Source organism: Falco biarmicus, chromosome 12, assembly GCF_023638135.1.
Source record: "Falco biarmicus isolate bFalBia1 chromosome 12, bFalBia1.pri, whole genome shotgun sequence".
Lineage (NCBI taxonomy): Eukaryota > Metazoa > Chordata > Aves > Falconiformes > Falconidae > Falco > Falco biarmicus.
The window spans coordinates 19,352,213-19,372,704 of NC_079299.1; the positions used below are offsets into that span (position 1 = coordinate 19,352,213).

Consider the following 20,492-nt stretch of genomic DNA (forward strand, 5'->3'; position numbering starts at 1 on the left):
ACTTCTCAATTACACTGACACTTCAAAAACATCAGGAAGTTAGGGCTGGAAAAAGAAATTTGCAGTAAGATTTTCATGGTAGGCTTTTGCTGATGTTATTGCTTGCATAAAAAGATTAAGGGAAACAATGCTGAGATGTAAGCTGGAGTTTAAGTGTGGAGTGACTATAATATCAGAAATGAGACATTGTGGCTAGTATGCGCCTTTGCTACTATACCACATATTCCTGGATTCTATCTCTTTTTATGTTTAATAGCACTCAGAGAATGCAGAGATTTTTACATTATTTTTATGGAAAATAATATGTATGTCTTAGATTTTTCATTATGCTTACTATTCACAACGACCTCCTAGAAATAAGAAAGTGAATTTTATTGTAGGATGAAAACTGTCTTTTTCAAATACTTTAAAATAAATAAATAAATAAATAAAAGACAAGAAAGAGGGAAGTGGTTCTAAGCCAGGTCATTTTACTGCATTATTACACAAACCTCTGTATAGGCACAAACAAAGGAGCAGAGGGCTTTGGTGCGAGCATTGAGGGGCACTTCGTATGGATTTTGAATACGTAGACATGTCTGGATTGATTTCAGTGAACTATTCAGAATTGTTTACGTATGACTAGAGAATGTACTCAAGGACTAGACTTTAAAAGACAAATACAGAAAACCAGCATGAGTCAAACTGGAAAGAAATAACTGAGAGGTCAGTGAACTAATGAGAACTCTGTAATCAGTGTAGGAGAAGTGGAAAGTGGGCCAGCACTGACATACAAGTAAATTTTTGTCTTTCTAGTCCAACATTAAGAACTTTAAAAATGTGTATGTCACACATTATACACATTTAAAAATATGTATAACACACGTTAATTTTCTTGTGAAAAAACATGCTGTGCCACTGCAAGTGTTTTTTTATATTGTGTCATTTCCAAAGAGTTAGGGTCTCTAACAAGATCTATAGGTCCTTTTGGTATTACTGAAAAAGACTTAGTGAAGAAAATTTGCTGCTGAAGCCAAGGATTTGATTTCAGAATAGTGAAGGTATGGAATTTTTCTTGCAAGTAATTGAGTGATTGTGACTAGCATATTGTGATGGGCTGCCAGGCTCTTTTATTCTGCTTCCTCAGCAGAACAGGTGGAGAAAGTAAGAAGAAAAAGCTCATGGTTTGAGATAAAGATGAGGAGATCACTTACAAATTCCTATCACAAGCAAAACAGGCTCAAGTCAGGGAAATTTAATTTAATTTATTGCCAATTAAAATAGAGTTGGATGGTGAGAAAGAAAGACAAAACCTCTGAAGACAAAGCTTCTTTCCTTATCAGGTCTAGCAGGAGTTTTATTTCTAGAATGCTGTTACAGCAAGGTGGGTTTACATGATTACCAAGAACATTCTGTGTGAAAGGATTCTGACAGTAGGGAGAAGTTTACATCTGAACAAACTGCAAAGCATTAACAACAAAAAAGGTCCAACTGCTACTACATTGATCACACAACAAGTTAGAGTTGGGGGAATTAAAATTACTGTTCTCAGTGTAAATTAAACTGATGTATTCATTCAGAATTCAGTGACCAAAAAGTTGCCTGTATACAAGAATGGGCTACGTGTCAAATGCATGTAAGATTAGTAAAGATTTCCAGTTCATCCCTATAAATGTCTGTGTATTTGGGGGTATTTATATAACTATTAGATTTATATTTTTTTTCCTGAAGGAAAAAAAGCATACTAAACAGTATTTAGTCCCCAAAGGGAAGCAGCTGGTGGTTTTAGTCTGTCCAGAAATCAGCTAACATTGTGATTGACGCTGGGAGAGTAAGGGCAAACTCATGTGGGAATAATAACTGTATGAGGAAACAGGCACTGTCGGAATGAAAAAGGGTAGGTGGGTGGATTATCTGTGCATGATGTTGATGATGCAACTGTACCCACAGGAATGCTGAGATGTTGCACTGCTCTGACTCATTTCAAGCTTTGATTTTAGTGTAAAAGATCACAGGATACCAAAGCCGATTATAACCTTTAGTGAGGACGTGTCCTTGTATTGCAAAGCAAGATTATTGAAGTGTCTTCATTTAATTTGCTTGCAAATTATTCAAATAATTTTCCTTATTTATCACTGTTAATGGAGTGCTACATTGAAATGGTGAGGACTGGAGGAGAGTGAGGGCAAGAAATCGTATTGCTCAAGGATAATGTTGATTCTGATTCACTGTCTTGTACATCGCACTGTTGTTTCTGCAAATGTAAAGTAGATATTAAACCTAACCAGAACCTAAATATTGTAAAACCTGAATTTATAATCACCTTTTTCTCTATGTGAAAGACTATGTACATATACATAAAAATTATTTTTTTATGATCTCTCTACTTCCCTGTGGAGGTAAGCCAAGTAGACCTACTTTTAAACTCCAAAGAATATTTTGTGCAAGGTTTTTCTTTATAACAGCACAATTTTATGAAGGGAACTGGTAGCAACCTTTTTGCATTGATAAGAAATGGAATAAGATGAGGTGACGTTTTTGAGGCAGAGGGGGTCTGAGAGCACTCTGTTGGCTACATTGTATACCTACATTGTTTTAGCTTCCCACACAGGCAATAAATAACTTTGAAAAAGGAGAATCAGTTAAGAACTACACCAACGATGACATGAGGTATGTTATGCATATTTTAGGTGATGATTATATGGACTGAAAGAATTGAGGGAAGTCATGCATGAGCAAAAAGCAGTTTTTAAAACTTGCTGAAGAAGTATATGTACTTAGGAAGCATATAATTCTTCCATTGAAGAAAAATATCATGCTTTACGTGGAGCCTAAATGAAATGAAATGAAAATGCTGTGATGATTTGCTGTATGGAAAGAAAATTCATCAAAATCAGTGTGTTCCTTTCTTAAAGCTCAGAAATATTGCTAGTATTATCTATTGATTTTATATTAATATAAATGTCCTGAGTCAGAGACATTAGCTTACTGGACATTGTTTCAGCTATGAATATGGCTATAATAAGGAAGGAATTGCCTTGAAATGTATTTCATTCTTCAGTGTTATATTCTGAGATACTTGCTCTTTTATGGAAATAAACATTGAGGTTTGATAGCTGCTAATTAGTATAATTCACTGTTCTGGTTGAATTCCAGAAAATATCAAGTACTTACACAGACATATCTGATATATGTCCTTGGTGCATTTTACTGGAAATGACTAGTGCAGAAGAAAAATGGCAAGATTGAGAAACTCCAAGAAGAAAGGTTACATTCCACAGGCAAATCTGGTTCAAATGAGATGCTAACAACTCATAAATAAATGAATTCAGTATGCAGATTTAATGAACAGATAATAATATCATTTCACAGCATTTCATTCTTCAGGTAGCTTAGTATGAATTTCTGTTCTCAGCAGAGACCTTTAAAGTCCGTGGAACTTGAAATATTGAAATCTTCACTAAAGAAAAACTCTAGCTAAGGTCACCTTGAGTTCGACTTGTATGAAAATTGAAAATTCTGAAAATTCCACATTTGGCTTCATTGTTGTTTTAGTTGATAAAGCATTAGATACAGTAATAATTGTTTTAAACACACAAATAGTATCATTTCTACTGTGAAATATATTGCAATATATTCCACCTTCGAGGTCTCCAAAGGTGCCTCCTTGAGCTGCATTCACAATTTCACCAAGCTTTATATCACTAATGCTGATCAGCCTTCTCCTGATGTTGAGAGCAATCCATTTTCATGCACTCAGCCAGTCACTTTAGGACTGTCCGTTATTTAAAAGGCGGTTACCTTTAAATGTTTTCTCATTCCTGGTCTTCAGGAATGATTTAACAGGTATGACTTGGTCTTTCAAGTGCTTTTTCTTATTTCACAAGCCTTTCAGCCTATGGAAGTGTGGTCTACTGCCCTTAAACATTACACTGAGTTCTGTGTCAGAAGAGACAACTTGCAACAGCAGCAAGAAAATTTACTATTTACTATTTATCTTGGTCTTTGATCAGAGTCTGTTCTTGATGCAGAAGGCTCCCTGAGAACAAAGTGTTAATATATCCATCAATGCTGGGCATTAAAAAACTAAGGGTTCCAGATTTCCTTCACAGACAGAGATCTGGGCAGTGCGGTGAGCCTAACGCGCTCAGGATAGGCCAAGTACGTGCAACTGGGCATTGTCAGCGTGTGCTGTGCAACCTATCCAGCACATTCTCTAGGTGCCAAAAGTGCTGTGTGTGTCCTGATGACTTCTGCAAAGCCTGCCCAGTGTCACTCTGCCTGCATTCTCCACGTACAATGATTTATGGGTACAGGGTTTCTGGCTGCCTGGCAGGTGCTACCCTAGCTGGACTGCTCAATACCTGAGAAGTTGCAGATGAAAGCCAAATCAGCAATCTAGAACAAGCTGAAATGGTAGTTTACCATGAGAAGTGGGAAATTTGGCAAGTACACATCAGTGTAGACTGGAAGTTCTCTGAAAAAGAAGACATTGCCTGTCTGCTGCTTCACCACTTCTGTTCCAGCACTGGGATATATATAAAAATAAAGCCTCAATACACATAGTCTCCACTGGTTTCTTCTCTCCTGGGAAGCTGCCTGCATATTGCAGATGTCCTCTGCCACTTAACAGAGAGTCAGTCTCGGTCTCAGGACACAACAGTGCTGTCAGGAAAAGGAACATGAGTAGTATTTCTATGATACTTAATCTCGGGTGTGTTACTATGCTGTTTACTCCTGAAGGATATCGCTTAGGACTAATATAACAAGGCACATTAGCTCTGCAAAACCTGCAGCCATCTGTGAGAGAAACAGAAGAGAAAACAGGCCATGGGGACAAACAGTCCCCAGATGTAATTTCCCAGCTGGGATGTTATTCAATATGGCCCAGTGCCTAGAAGCCCCAATCTGTTTCTGATCTCCAGGTCAGTTTCAAAGCAGTTTTGTAATAAACGAGGCGTCTTTATGTGTCCACCAAAAATAGCAGTAGCTGTTAAAGCTGAAGCCATTCAGCATGGCTGACACAGTCTTCAGATTCTTTCTCCGTAATTTCTTGGCCCATCTGTTTTGCAACTTAACACTGAAACAACATAGTTCCTATGTGTGTTTGGTTTGGATAAATATCTAGTCTTCATGCCATTATGACTGCAGTTTCGGAATCTATTTTTTAAATGTTACATTTTGATTTTTGGAAGCGTGGAACTGAAAACAGAAAAACAGCTGAGTTTCTGCAGATTTCATTTTCTTAACCACCTTGTCACCATCTGCACTTTTTCCTTTGTTAGAAATGTGATTTACTTTGCTTTGCAGGGTGCTACATCTTATTTTTGTTTGGTTACAGCCTCTTCCATTTTAACTTACTTCTTTTCAGGATGAAATATGACTTACTTTCATCCTGACTGTTAAGGTTCTTTTTCTACCGATGCCCAGCTCACTTCAGGCACGATTTCTAGGGCTCAGTTTAGCCAGGGATCTGTAGAGCACAATATAAAAATGCTGTGATTTCTCACAGCGTCTCTCATAAGATCTCTCTCCAAGTGCTGTAATGCAGAAGAGACGTCTTGCATTTCACACAGGCCTGGCAGATAGCTACAAAATGGTAACCGGTTGCTACCATCTTGGGGCAGACTCAGCACTGTGATGAAAGTTTCCACAACCTGTTTTCTTGTTCTAGGAGCAGCCAGTTGGCTTGTAATATAAAGGGGAGAGTGACAGGAATATGTTTTTTCATCTTGCTAGCAGTGAAAGGTTCATGTTAGTGAATTTTTTGTTTCTTCACAGTGTTCATAGTGAGTCAGAGTAATCAATTAACTGCCTTGTTTGTAATCAACAAATCGTATTTTTGATTTACATGAATTTTTGCTTAGAAGCTCAGAAGTCACCGCACTGCGAGTAGGGCTTACTTTGTGTTTGAGTAGTGCAGTTACATTTGCTTAGTATAGTTCTTAACACTTTATGATTAAGCAGTGAATAATAAAGTAATACTTTTAGCTGAATGGGTCCTGAGATGTGCAAACAAGGAGGAAAATCAGACAAGAATATAAACTCTATTATAATAGCATTACTGTGCTTTTCTGAAATCAGGAGAGACAATCCATCTTTGCTACACTTGCTGTAGGCAATGTAAACATTATAAGTCTGACTCTTGTCTCACTTCAGAGGTACACCTAGATTGATGGCAGCTGTAACAGATGCCTGTTCTGCTACTGCTCCAGTGCAGGTCATGCTTGCGCAATTGTCAAAGAAGACAGAAGGGAAGATGTCATTGCTATGTCTTTGTCAGTCCTTGGTTCATGCAGGATTTGTCTTCCCTGCTCTGTTAGAGATGAGACAAGCAAGAGAACCAGGCAGCCCTAGCAGCTTTCTGGCAGCCTTTCTCCTTTTTCTGCTTCTCCCTATAAGAAGAGGATACCATCTTCAATAATATAAAATCATCTTTGCAGCAGCACTCAGGAAACTTATTTTGGAAGGTACAAGTCTTTTGGCTTCAGGGGGCAATGCATATGTTTATGCCAATGCTAAATATTGTCCATTGTTTCAGAGTAGCTTACATATGTTTGTTTTTACTTTCAAACAATAGGCAATGCCCATGGGTGACAGTGCATAGGCTGAATGGGTCCTTAGAATGAGAAAACACGATCTGTCAAATGACTTATTCAGAAAATACCAAACTGAATGAATTCATTTGAAAAGCTTTGTTATGCTCCCCTGATGTGCTATTCTTTAAACAGAGGAACCTTATTAGTGTAACAGTCACTCCAGGCCTAAGATGTTAATGTTTTCTTTGGATCTGTGTTGGAATCTCCATGTGTAGGAAATATTTTCATTTTCTAATTATTACAGATTATGTTCTGTTCTTTAGAAAAAGAATTATTTTCGGGGGGAAAAGTTATGCTCAGGAAGAAACCAAGTAAACACTTTTTACTTAAGGCTTTCACTAGAGTAACTAAAGCAAATGGATGAAGCTCATTGGATTTAATCAAGCTGTGAACTGCCATGACTATAAACTTGGAAAAGTACTTCTCAGTAACAGATTTTCTACTTGTAGGCTGTCTGCAGGCTGAAAACAGTTAGTCATTGCTGGATTGCTACACTGCATTTTGCTGTTTTATTAGGCTAATACGTTCTAAGTCAGTCTATTAAATTTGCTCTTTTAAAGAAAAGATGCTAGATGATCATTAATGTGGTATTACAGGGAGTTCTTTTAAATCCTACAGTCTTTTGTAAAAAAGTTTTCCTTGATCATGTCTGTCTTTAGTACTGGATGTCCGGAGATTTTATGAGTGAAGAGTCAAACCTCCAAACTCCAGAGAAATAGACCTTAGCTTATTCAGAGTAGCATTGTCAAAGAATGATAACCCTTCATAAGCACAAAAATAGAACTTTGTTTTTCATAGGATCTTGTGGTTCATTTACACATCTGGACAGCATTCATGCAGACTTGCAGTATAGGCATACTTACATCTACTAAAGCACAATAGTTATTTTTTTCTAATCAAATTAGTTCCTAAATCATGTGGGACTATGGACGGCACCACAGCTGGTTGTGAATGTTTCAGGAGTGCAATCAACAGAGAATAGCTATATTACAAAGATATTCTCGTGCATTTTATTTAAGGCTGAGGGAAGATGTCTGTTCAGAGCTGATAACATCATTATGCCAGTTATATAGAATCAGGTTGTGTTTTACATTGCTGAGCCATTCAAGAAGCAGACTTGAGATTATCCACAACAGTAAATGTATACTATATATTTATAGGACACTATTTCAGATTTTACTGGGATGCTAATATATGTCTAACGCTCAGAAAGCCATTTCTCAAAGGTTTGGTATTATGAGGAAATGAGCATGAAAAAAATAAGTCATACACCCATTCTCACTCTGACCTTGTTTCCATCACCCTGAAACCTTGACATGCCCTCAAAACATAGTAGGCAGCATATCTAAGCAGCTCCAGCACCATATTTTGTTCTTAAGTTATTTGGGTTTTAGTTTTGTGCCATGTCTATCAGATTCCTAACATCAATCTAGGTATGTCTCATCTGACCAGAAGGTGCACAGCACTATGAGCTCAATTCCAGGGCAATTTCTTGAGTAAGATAGTTCTGAAACTGAAGTATATAGTGAAGCCTAGAACTCTATATTTAATTTTCTATGGGACAGCCTTGACCAAAAATGAAACTGAACATCAGATTGTTGCATAGAAACTGTGAAGCCATGAAGGCAGTATTACAACAGAAAATAATTGTGTCCATCTTATATTTGAATATATTCATTCTCTGTTTAAAATATTAACTGAGGCCAGTGTATTATTACCAGAAGAACTTGGGGGTAACACTGTTTGCCTTTGACTTTGTCTATTCGTGCTTTAAGGCCTTTTATTTATTTTTTAAGCTTCTTAAATTTAGACATTAAAAGAGAGAGAGAGAGGGGAGCTGTATACAAAGCTGTTCCTCTGACTTAATTTTCCATATTCTTTCTTTTCACATTAATTTCTCGGAAATAATCAAGAGGTAAGCTGCATTTAGTCATGTGAGCATTCAGAGCACTAAAATGTGAGCATCCAGAGCACTAAATTCACAGATTCCTTATGCATATGGCATTGCTTTTCAGCCATGCTTTTTGGGCCAGCTTAATAATTAATTCATGAACAAATAGATGTGATAAACAACAGAGTAACAGTTTCCAGATGTGCATCATTTCTGTCTCTTTTCCAGCATGTGAGAAGAAGATAGATACACAGAGTATTTGTTAACTTTGGACAATACGTAAAGGAGCACTCTGGCATCTAAGGTATAGCTTAAATGAAATTCAAGCATCTAAATTCAGGAGAGCTATCTAAAAGAAAAAAAAACACCAAAAAACAACAAAAACCCCAAAACAAAACCCAATTAAAAATACTGAAATACAACAAACTGTCTTTGCTAGTGCATACAAAAGCACCACTTTATTGACTGAGCTGCCTGTCTCATGCCCATTGAGAATCCAGAAATGATGTGTCCTGCTGAAGTCTCTTGGAGTGTGCTTGCTGCTAAACATCCATGCTTGACTAAAACTGCCCAGGCAGCACTGAGTTCAACTTAAAAATAAAACGGCTGGGTAGTGACAGCCAACCTTAGGATGATAAAATAAATTTCTGAGCATTTGTTTCTAAATTCAGAAAGCATCCAGGTTCTGAGTTACAGTTTCAAGATGTTGAACTGCAGTCCAGAGCCCTTAGTGCCTACTGTTGGTTATCCTAGATATCCCAGTGTTCTGTATGTGGAATGTTAGGAATTTATGTGCACTAGCCACTTCCTATACTCTACTTTCTACGGAAAGGAATCCTGTGCCTTTGGGTGAGTGGGAGCTATGATACATGCTAGCATTTCCCTCATCTGGATGAATGGGACCTTGGGGAACACCTCAACAATTACGGCCTATGCAGCCAATTAGTGTCTCTACTTAGAGGAAGGAAGAGGTCCAGAAGGCTGTCACCAGAAGAATTAATTCAGTTTCTCTACAGTTTTGCTCTATGGCCGTATCAAAGCATTTTTTTCTGTAACAGCCAAAACGTACGAAAGGCTAGTAGGAGGGAAAAAAAAAAAAAAAAGAAAAGAAAAAAAGTGGGATAAAGGATGCTGTGCAAATGCAGGCCAAACAATGAACACTTAGAGGAATGCTGATCGATCAGAAAGTGTAAGTAATCATCTTCTGAGAAAAAAGGTATGATGTAATCTGGCCCAAACTAATGAAAGCATATAGGAAATGAGGAGGAGACTTAGTATGGAGTATAGAAATAGGACAGATTTTAGAGGACTATATATTGAGTACCTCAAGGAATAATCAGTGAAGCCAAATACAGTGTCGTCCTATAGCAATGAGTGTCAGAGACTGACTGTCTCATAAGCTTTGTGTCTGTAAATTTGATCATGCTTGAAGGTATTAAATGCGTCAATAAAAACAATTATTGTCTCAGCTGAGTGTGGCAAGGACAGGAACATGCCCTGGTCAGATGTTTTAAATAGTAATCTCAAAATGTGCAGTATCCTACATCACAATAAAACGTACGCATTTGAATCTGGGATATTTAAACTTCAAAGAATGAGAGTATGTTGGGGAAATTGTGTATTTTCAAGTGTGTTTGTTCGTGGGCTGAGTTTAGGCTCTGGTTTGCAGCTATGGATTTGGTGTGGAAGTCAGGGTTGTTCTCCCGATTCTGAACTTGTCATCTTTCCTGAAGTCTTCGACTGATCAGTTCTACAAAATACCACCAACTACCTTGCTTGCTCCCAGTGGTCTGTCCCATCTCTTTGCTGGCAGTTACGGTTTTCAATCCTTTCTTCCCAGCACAGCTGGCAAAAGAGTGTTTGCTAGTATTTCAGACATTCCAGTTGACTTGATGATAGTGTCACAGCTTAAATTGCCAATATGTTTGTGCTGAGATGCCAAACTGTGCTGGAGTAGCCAGAATGCAGGCAGACATTTGCTTCTACGCACTCTCTGTGGGTGCAGTAACCTTGGACAGCAAACCTTGCAAAGGAGGGAAGAGAGAGGAAAAAGGAGAAAGGAGAGCCAGTAAAATCTTAACCCACTGCAGATGTTTCTTCAGTGAACAAAAGGCAGAAATCTGCTGCAGCAGGTTATACTTTACAATATCTTACCTCCAAGTATTGTCATTAATATTTTTTTAACGCTGATGAGGGCTGTATTTCATACCTTGAAAAATGCGTGTGCTATAGTCAGGAGGCTCTGAGTGCTGCAGCAGTGTTTTTTCTCTCCTGATGCCTCTGACGGCTTTCTGAGAGTTAGGACTTGTCAGATTACACGAGAATTTGGCCAACCATGTATCCCAAAATAAAGCATTTGCATCAGAAATACCGTTGAGCCAGGTTACTAGTGCAGACTACTTTGCCTCTGCACATTGTCCTAATAGAGCCCTCTAACATGTTTTTGCCATTGGAGAAGGACAAAGGTTGCAAAGAAGAGTCAGAATTTGGCCCAAATATTTTTCTGGGTCAGAGAAAGGCTGAACTGTTTGTCTGCTCTTAGTGGTGCAGGATTTTGAGTTAGAACAGAATTATTTTTTTTATTATTCCATGACTTTTCTTACTAGATACTTTTTGTCATAGGTTGTGTTCTTATACATGTTCCGCACCAGATTTTCAAAATATCTAACGCATCTGGTAAGATTTCCAATAACTGTCTCTGAGTATTGTGCATTTGAGACTCGCTGCATTCGAGTATCTCCATTTGGGTTCAATGTCTCCTACTTTTAGATATCTTTCTATACTGTTACAACTCCGACCTCAAGCTCAGTTAAAAATGTATCTCTACAAGGCTCATGGAAGTTATGTGATTACCCTGCTCTCTGTCTCTAAAGGCCTATCTCAATGATTATTTGCTGAGCATACAGCTTTAATTTGTGCTCATTCAGCAGGACTCCTTATCTGACTCAAGTGGATGCACGCAACCTTTTTAATCAAATTTAATAGATCCAGAGTCTTGAGTAGGTCTTCATAGCTGGGTGATAGCTGGGTTCAACTGCATTTCTAGGGGTGTTGCATTGCAAACAATAACCCCAAGTAATTCCTGTCATGGTTTAGTCCTGGCCAGCAGCTCAGCCCCACACAGCCACTTGCTCACTCCTCCCTAGTGGGATGGGGGAGAGAATCAGAAGGTAAAAGTGAGAAAACTCATGGGTTGAGATAGACAGTTTAATAGGTAAAGCAAAAGCTGCATGCGCAAGCAAAGCAAAACCAGGAATTCCTTCACCACTTCCCATCAGCAGGCCATTTTTCAGCCATCCCCAGGAAAGCCAGGCTCCATCACTCCTTAACAGTGACTTGGGAAGACAAATACTATCACTCTCAATGTCCCCCCCTTCCTTCACATTCCCCCAAGCTTTTTATGCTAAACATGACATTAGGTGTTATATGATAACACTGGTTATTTGGGGTCAGCCGTCCTAGCTGTATCCCATCCCAAATTTTTGTGCAAGCACAGCCTACTCACTGGTGGGGTGAGAAGCAGAAAAAAAAAGATCTAACACTTGGACCATATAGCATTATTAGGCACCCAAAATGCCCTGGAGGGTGAATTCCAGGAATTACAGGTTCCCTGGATGTATAAAAGGATGCTCTGCCTGATATTTTATGTAACACCAATGATTTAAAGATGAAGAGAGAGATACAGCTTCCCAGTTTAGGTGTGAAGGCTTCAAGATCTCCTGGATAGAAGGTCTCATTAAGCTCAACAAAGGCTTGAAAAATGTAAAATAATATAAAAATATTAAAAAATAACAAGAAATGAGATGTTATTGATGAAGGCTTCAGCTTGTCATTTAAGTCAGAAGAGACCCTGCATCAAGTTAAAGATCTATCCACATCAATAATAGCAAATATTCTCAAAGGGAGGAAGTTAAGTTTGTGTGTGTACTCTTATCTTGTCAAGTATTTTCACCCTTTAGTTTAGCAGTCTTTGAAACTTGATAATAGTATTATATGGAAGGTCTGATAAAACATAAGAGAAGCTTTGAAACCTGTAATGTGGACTCAAACAAAACAAAAACACTCATTTTTTTTAAATCAATATTTTATTAATTGGAACATACTCATTTTTTGTATCGCCTTGAAGCATATGCAGTATTCATTCTCGGTAATAAATTAGCAGATTATTTCAGCTCCTTGAAACAGTCTGGAAGAACACAAAGACAAGAAGTTAAAGGACAGCCATACTATTAAAGTTATGGATTCTGTCATATTTAGTCAGCATATAGAATACTTTCTTCTGCTTTACATCAGTCTTAATTAGGTTTCTCTATTCCAGTTTGTCTTCTCCATTTCCCTCTTTGCTTTTGTCTCCTGTCAGAAAGCTGAAGTTCTGTGTTACCATTTCATATCTTTTCCATACCTCAGGATGGTACATGTGTCCAGAAACACAGGCCAAAACCAACAGATTTATCACAGCCTTAATGACAGCTGGCTGCATGCTGAGTGAATTCTTAAATTCCCCAAAACTACTTTTTTGCCAAAACATGTGGAGTTGCAGCATTCAACATTTTATTGGGACTGTTATCTCCAAATGAAGAATGACTCCACTGCAAAAAATTATTTGGTATTAGCTGCAGACCTATTTTTAGCTTCTTGTTTGGTGAAACTTCAGAAAACATAATTAGCCGTATGTTGAGAGATGTTCCCCAAGTCTTAAATTCAATTTCTGCAAACCACATTTAAGCACTACCTTGTCCACAGCTTTACACTGTTGGAATCAGAAGTCATGGGGGCTTTTTTCTAAGAATGTGATTCTTCATATTTCTTTGGGTAAATATTTGTGTTTATGAAGGTTGTAGAACTGGCAGTACAAAAGATTGAAATCTTCCATTTGTTTATATGGGAAGGTCTGTGCAGGCAGAAGTACTGGAATTATCCTCTACTTGTGTCACTTACGAACTTCAAGTCTTGCGTTGGGGTGATGGTGTTCTCAGAGGCGGAAAAGTAGAGCAGGTCAGAAGCATTCATTCTCCCACACAAGTATTTGTAGTGAAATCAGAACAAGATTACTTTAATCAAAAACATGCACAGAAAGTATTAAGGTTTCATCAAAAATAAGAGTTTCTACATGAAAACCATAATTTTTTTTCCAAAGGAAATCTAAATAAACTGTCAAATTTCAAATTGGATTAAAACAAATTGCAAGATTAAATCATGTCTGGCTAAGTCTTGGTATGGATTTATAGTCAGGTGCCTCATGATACCATCATGTTCTCTGAACCAGAATTCCTGTTTGGGTTTCTTTTCCCGTAATATAATTACAGTTTCTTCTCAGGAAGTTTTCTGCGAAATGAACTTCAATTTTTGTTGTCATGAAAAGGCAGTTTGGACTATGTGAATTGGGTAAATGTCACCTTTCTATTTCTATTCATAGAAGAAAAATAAAACTCTTGCTATAAGAATGGTGAGACTGTATTTTTATTTTTCTAGCTGAAGGAGAAGTTTTCTTTGGTTCCTCTCTGATTACAGGTAGTCCAGTTCCAACTTCTCATTCTTTTGTAAAGCTTCCAGATAGAAGCACAAGATTTCTTACAACATCATGGTCCATGTCATGGATGGAGCAGAGGTGTATGAGGGCTAGAATGAGGGGAGGGAGGAGCATTTGGGACAGTTCCACACTGCTGGCTGGCCTAACAAAGCTTGCCATAAAAAAAAAAAAACCAAAACAAAACAAAACAAAAACAAAAAAAAAAAACGCTTTGCAGCATCTGTGCTCTCTATCCCAGCTGTGCTGAGAGTAAATTCTGGGTAACTGAAAGTCAAGCCTCTTGGTTATAATAATTTAAAAACCAGTCCCTATATTCTTGTGCTTCCACATATGTGTACTGATTGCAAGCTGTTATCTGTCTGTTCAATCTTACTTTCATTGATTTGTTTGCCTTGCTTTTTTGGTTGACATTGCCACTTGAGATGCAAAACATTGGATTGCTGATGATCTGTTTCTAGCAAGATTAAAGAAAGAGAAATAAAGCCACTAACACCACGTATTGACAGGTTTGGGAACTTGTATGTCACCTTTATTTTCACTTAGCTCATGAGAAACAGCATATTCTCACTATTAGAACCATTTTTTTCAAATAATGGTGGCATTGCCTGTGGCAGCTCACAGTGGTAAAGGAAGGGAGTTTCTGAGCCCTTACATGAAGATAATGTATAGATGTCTTTCTGAGCCTAAGGTAATGGTAATCCATTGAGCTGAATCTCAAGATTACTACAAATTGTTTCATAACTGTTTTATGGCTCAATACTAAGCGAGTAACATCACCCTGTGTGATACAGTACAATAGAATACAAGGTTCTAAACATCCAGTATAGCAAAAAGCAATCTGAGGAAAGAACTGGTACATTTAAATACATTTCACTGAGTATTGACATCAACTGAGTTGCTTTAAAAGCTTTCAAAGCATGAATAGTGTGTGTTGATCATTTAACGGGGCTTTTGTTAGTAAAAATTATTAATTAAGGGGGTTTTGTCTATAGTTACAGAAATGAGGAGCTTGCTTAACTGTAAGTTTTTTGGTAGAGTGTTACTACAGCAGAGAGGATTTATTTGGTATAGCTGAGGTAGGTGACGTTACTTCTTTGGCTTAACCTGTTTCTCAGCAGCTGAAGGCTTTTCTTAATTTTACACCTACTTTTAAGTACAGAAGAAGTCATTGGTTTAAATGGAAATAATTGAAAAGAATAGAACTTCTTGTGCATAAAAACAGGAATCATAATATCTGTTTTACAGACAAGGAGTAGGTAGGGGGTTTTGTTGTTTTTGGTTTTTTTTCTAAAAATATTCAAAACGACATAACTTGTCTGTTATACTACAGTGTATTGCATATAATCCTAAAGAAGTTTAATTTTTCATGGTTTTTCGGTGCTCATAGAACAGTCTAATTCTAATAACCTGTGAATTTAAATGGTTTTTCACATTCTTTCAGTTAGACATTTGGCAGCTTTTAATGACTTAATTTGCTCTAATTAGCTTACTCTACAAGTCTTCACTTGGAAACAAAAGGATACTTTTAATTCAGAATGCATGCTAATATCTGCAATAATCACAGGTCTGGGGAAAAAAGTGAATCCACCATGGATATTTTTTATTCTTTCCTTGATATTCAGATATACAACTTAATAAAGATTATGAACAAGTCTGCTTAGAAATTGTTTTAATTTGAAAACTTGAAAGCATAATCCCATCCTCCCTCAGAACACATACACTGCTGAAATTGCACATTTAGGGTTATGTTTTTCCTTCATTGGTTCCATTAATATCTATGAATAATGACTTCCCATGTGGTAATCTAATTATGGTTTGAAATAATTTGTGAACTGGAACAGTGTCATAGATCAAGGAGGAAATTACTAAAAGAAGGGTAAAGGTGAAATATATGGGGCATGGGACCCTAACTAGTAATAATGAGATAATGAAATCAAAGAAAAAATTTGATTGAAGACCAATGACATTACACAGTAGGTCCTGTTGAATAGGAGAACTTGCAGAAGCTCTAGCACATGGGGTATTTAAAACTGAAATGGATGAACAGGAAAAAATGGGCTGTAGGGAACGAACTCTTCACTGGCAAAGAGGTGGACTGGATGACCTCATAGCTCATTTCCACCGCCAGGCCTATAAGTCTGTTTGAGCAAATACTTGGAATTCTGTACGTCTTCTAGCCTCACTTGGACTTCTTTTGTATCTAGCAGCAGGAGATCATTACCCTGTGAAACTGCTTGACAGTAAATAGCTTCTTTTTCAGTCTTTCTTACTGGATAAAGTTAAATCTTAGGCTATGTAGAGCCAACTTGTGCCTACTTCCTTATTTGCAGTAGTGAGAAGGAGAGAGCTCAGAAAACTATTTGTCCTGTGGATCACAAAAAATCCCCTTAAACTTGCCAGCAGCACAGGTGTTTCCAAATGGTGGGAAATAAGCAATGACTTCATTGATATTTGACGTTTTTAATTCTAACTATTTGCATTTTGTGTCTTTTATAGACCATCTAAAAGGAGAGATAACCCAGAGGCGCATTCAAAGGGCAGCTCTAGGTAAGAGGAAAACATTTCAAACAGAACAGGATACAACAGGGGCAACAAGTTCTCTCCCAATGTTGAATCTGCTTGTGGAGCAGGTTGTATTTTCTAGGACAGTTTTTGCCACAACATTTCTACGGTAGTGCATACCATAAAGAACATGGACTCTATGAGCTTTGCCAGAAATTTGGCTCAAAAGGCCTCTGATTTCATGTGTGGTGAGAAAAATAATGCAAAAGTCTCACAGGTTTGGGGGTTTTATGTTGGCTTGCTTTCTTTTCAGGGTGACCAAAACAAGAACAGGCATCTAAACTCTCCTCATTTTTAGGTTTGGGGTTTTTTTTGCTTTCTGATGACTCTAACTTGAAATCCCACTAACAGACATTGATTTGTCCTGAGACTGAGCTTCTAGCCACGTTGCCACAATCTGTCTGACATCCTTTTTAGTTTTCATCATTCCAAGAGGGACCGAAGGCATACACAGGTCATTTCTTTCACATCTAGTTATAGAAGTTGAGAAGTTATTTCTTGCAGTTTCTGTTGACACAGCTGTGAAGCTAAAAGTGTCTATGTAAGTTGTTCACATAAGTGTAAAGTCATCCAAATTTGCTTTGAGATGCTTTAAGCTGACTCTACTGACTTTGTACTGAAACAACCTAGGAGTGTTCATATGAGAATTCTACTTTTGGGACAATAAACTTCAGCTAAAATGTGACAGAAAACTGCTAGGTCAATAACAGTTTAAGCCCTCCTCACTTAGATCCATTAAAGAATCCCAAAATGTGCCTTCATGGACCTTCTTCACAAAAAAAGATAGAGCCAACTTTGACCAGGTTGCAGTTGGTGGTTTTGTTTCTATGTATACATTACACAGCAAACTATTTGTCTTTTAGTAAGGGAGAGAAAACTGGGGGGCTTTCTTTCCTTCCAAAAATCAGGAAAATAAGTTACTGCAGAGTACCAAAGTAATTTCCCCTTTCTCTTTGCAATTTAGCCATCCATCTCAAGTTCTGTTGATGATATTATTATTTCATAGCTTTATCCTTTTTTTTATTTTTATGTAAAAATCAGCACTGAAAATTAATGCTGTCATGTCAATAAAGCCCAGGAGTCAAACTGAGTTTATTTTGATCAGTATGAGACGGAGAAGTGGAGGACGTGCTGATCTCTTCTCCCTGGCATCCAGTAACAAGATGCGTGTGAACGGTTCAAAGCTGCATCAGGGAAGGTTCAGACTTGATATTAGGAAATGTTTCTGTACCAAGAGGGTGGTCAAACACGGGAACAGGGCTCCTGGAGAGGTGATGGATGTCCAATGCCTGACAATGTTTAAGAAGCTTTTGGACACTGTCCTTAGTAATATGCTTTAAGTTTTGGTCAGCCCTGAAGTGGTCAGGCAGTTGGACTAGATGACCATTATAGGTCCCATCCAACTGTTCTGTTCAGTTCAGTTCTATACTATTCTGTTCTAGTACCTGAAGTTCAATCTAAAGATTATATCTTCAGTATAACATAGTATTCTTTCTTTAATTCACTCCAGGTTTTAATACCATTTACTAATTTTATGCCACTTTATGAAGTTAAATCAAGATAAATCATAGCAATGCTGTTTATTAGAAGTCATTGTTCAGTGTTTCAAAAATATTTTCTGACTCTATGTTTCAATCTGCATGATAACAGCTGGTCTTGCATACAGACTTCTTACTATATAGAAAATTGTGTTGCAAATGCTGTTTTTAATAACTGTCTAAACTGCTTTTAATAAAATAAGTAAGCATAATTTCTTCGTATCCTTAGGAAATAACATAGTAGTGACTTTACCAGCTATACATTCACATTGTAAATATTCTGTTAGTGTTCAACAACATAGCAGACAACCCGTGTCCTTTTGCCTTTTGTTTTGAGCATTGCTATCTGCTTATCACCGTTAAGTCTGGACTGCACAAAGTATTTTCCAGACTTTTTTTCCTCTTTTGTTATTCTTTTGAGTACTGTGGATATTTTGACTTAATATTTATTCTATGAGTTGGGGAGTATTATTTGCCTGCCTGCCTTTTTGGATGAATGTTCTTCCAAGGAATAACAGGTGTCAAGTCTCCCAGGATCTTCTTCATGACCAGAATGTCATCAAGATATTTTTAAATGAAAACTGCATGCTAAAAAGTCTAATTAAGACTCAGCTGAAATCCCAACATGAAATAAAACACACCATTGTTTCAATTAGAAACCAAGTTAACATCTTCCAGCTGCCTTTTTTTTTTTCCTAACTTAAAGCATTTTATGGTTAAAATTCTTTAAGAAGCTATTCTGCTTGGATTTTAAACAGTGTAGATCTGTCTCCCTCATGGCTCTGCTGAAGATGTGATTTCTTCTTAGCCCCATTGTTCTTAGCTATCTCTTTTTAAAACAGCATATGCTGGGAGATAACAAAGGACACAAATAGATGGGAGGTTTCATTGGAGGCAAGGGAGAGCTCCGTGTTTTTCAGTACACAGCCAGAAATGTTGAATACTTTGTGAAAAATTGCAAGGATTATTCACTCTCAGTGTGACTTTCATCTTTATTAATTGTAAAAATACCTTATTATGCAGATAACTTATTTTATTCAATAAGATCTTTCAGAGTAACATGCTTAACTGCATTTTTAGGCAGGATTTAAAATTAAATAATGTGCACCCTGTTGAGGTACTGACAGAGAAAAAGCACTGGGTCTCCAGCATGCTTCTGGGTAGAAAAGATGGAGGAAAAGAGTGGAAAGAAAAACTATCCCTTGGTTTGAAAAAGCCCATTCCTCATAAAAAATAAAATGACTAGGTGAGTTAGAAATAACAGATACTTCTGAAACCCTGAAAATGCATACCAGCATTTGCTTTAGTGTGGCAAATGCCTGAAAGCAAGGATTTTGACATCTGTTATTTTCATATTTGGATTTATAACACACATTTTTTTAAGCAAAAAATAGGGAGCTTTCTCCTTATCTTTGTTCCCTCTAAAGCTTTGTCAACATCATCTTTTCCTACATTTTCAAAGTTACATACCTGTTCTAAAGATACTGGTACCAGTTTATGCCCTTGTTCTTGCCCTGCTACATGTTCCTTCATAGTGTGTTTCATTCTGCTAACTCACCTTTCCTTGACTAGAAGCAGAACAGTGTGATCAGTACCAGAATAAAGCAGGGACAGACAGTGCTGTATCAGGGTACATCTGATAGTAGTACCTAAGGGTACTACTGCAGGAATAATAAAGCCAGTGTTAGCAAAGAATTTCAAAGGAACTACTCCTCCAGTGCACTAGTTTGCAGTGCTCAAGGAAGCTGCCACTACTGTATATCCTATACCTGACAAGATGCAAATATATTGTCTGACACATTTCTGCGTATCTGAAGAGGTAGAATCGGAAAATGCTACCACTTGTCCAGAGTGAGATATCATAGAATCACAGAATGACACGGGTTGGAACAGACTTGTAAAAATCATCTAATCCAACCCTCCTGCCGTGGTCAGGGACATCTTTCACCAGGTTGCTCAGAGCCCCTGTCCAACCTGACCCTGAACCCTTCCGGTATAGCCCATGCCACTAGTAAAGCTAGACCACCATGGTTTATTTATGGTGTGGATATAAGGTATGCTTAGGAAGCGTATGATAGTTCTTTCTGCAACCATAGCAGCATCTCACTAGATATTTATAATATTAATGGGGCTAATAATTAATAACTGTCTTGAACTTTTCTGCTGTGATCTGTGTGAATGGAAAGCACATAGCACTTCCAAACTGCTGGTTTGCATCAGAGTTAATCTCTTATTTAAATAAATCCATATTTAAATAAAATGACCTCAGTTTCTTTCACTGCTTTACGTCATGTAACTGAGATGAGACTTAACTTTGTTCATATGAAGCAGGAGAGTCTTGATCTGTACTAATGCCGTGAAATGAAGAGACACAAGTGTTTTCAATCACAAAA

The 20,492-nt window shown here is 37.5% G+C and overlaps 1 protein-coding gene across 1 annotated transcript in view; it reads left to right on the plus strand.

Moving 5' to 3' along the window:
* Positions 1-20,492, plus strand: part of KIF6 (kinesin family member 6) — a 158,356-nt gene that overhangs the window by 111,604 nt on the left and 26,260 nt on the right. The window contains 1 exon segment of the mRNA XM_056357424.1: positions 16,496-16,546. Within this exon segment, the coding sequence (XP_056213399.1) occupies positions 16,496-16,546 (51 nt within the window).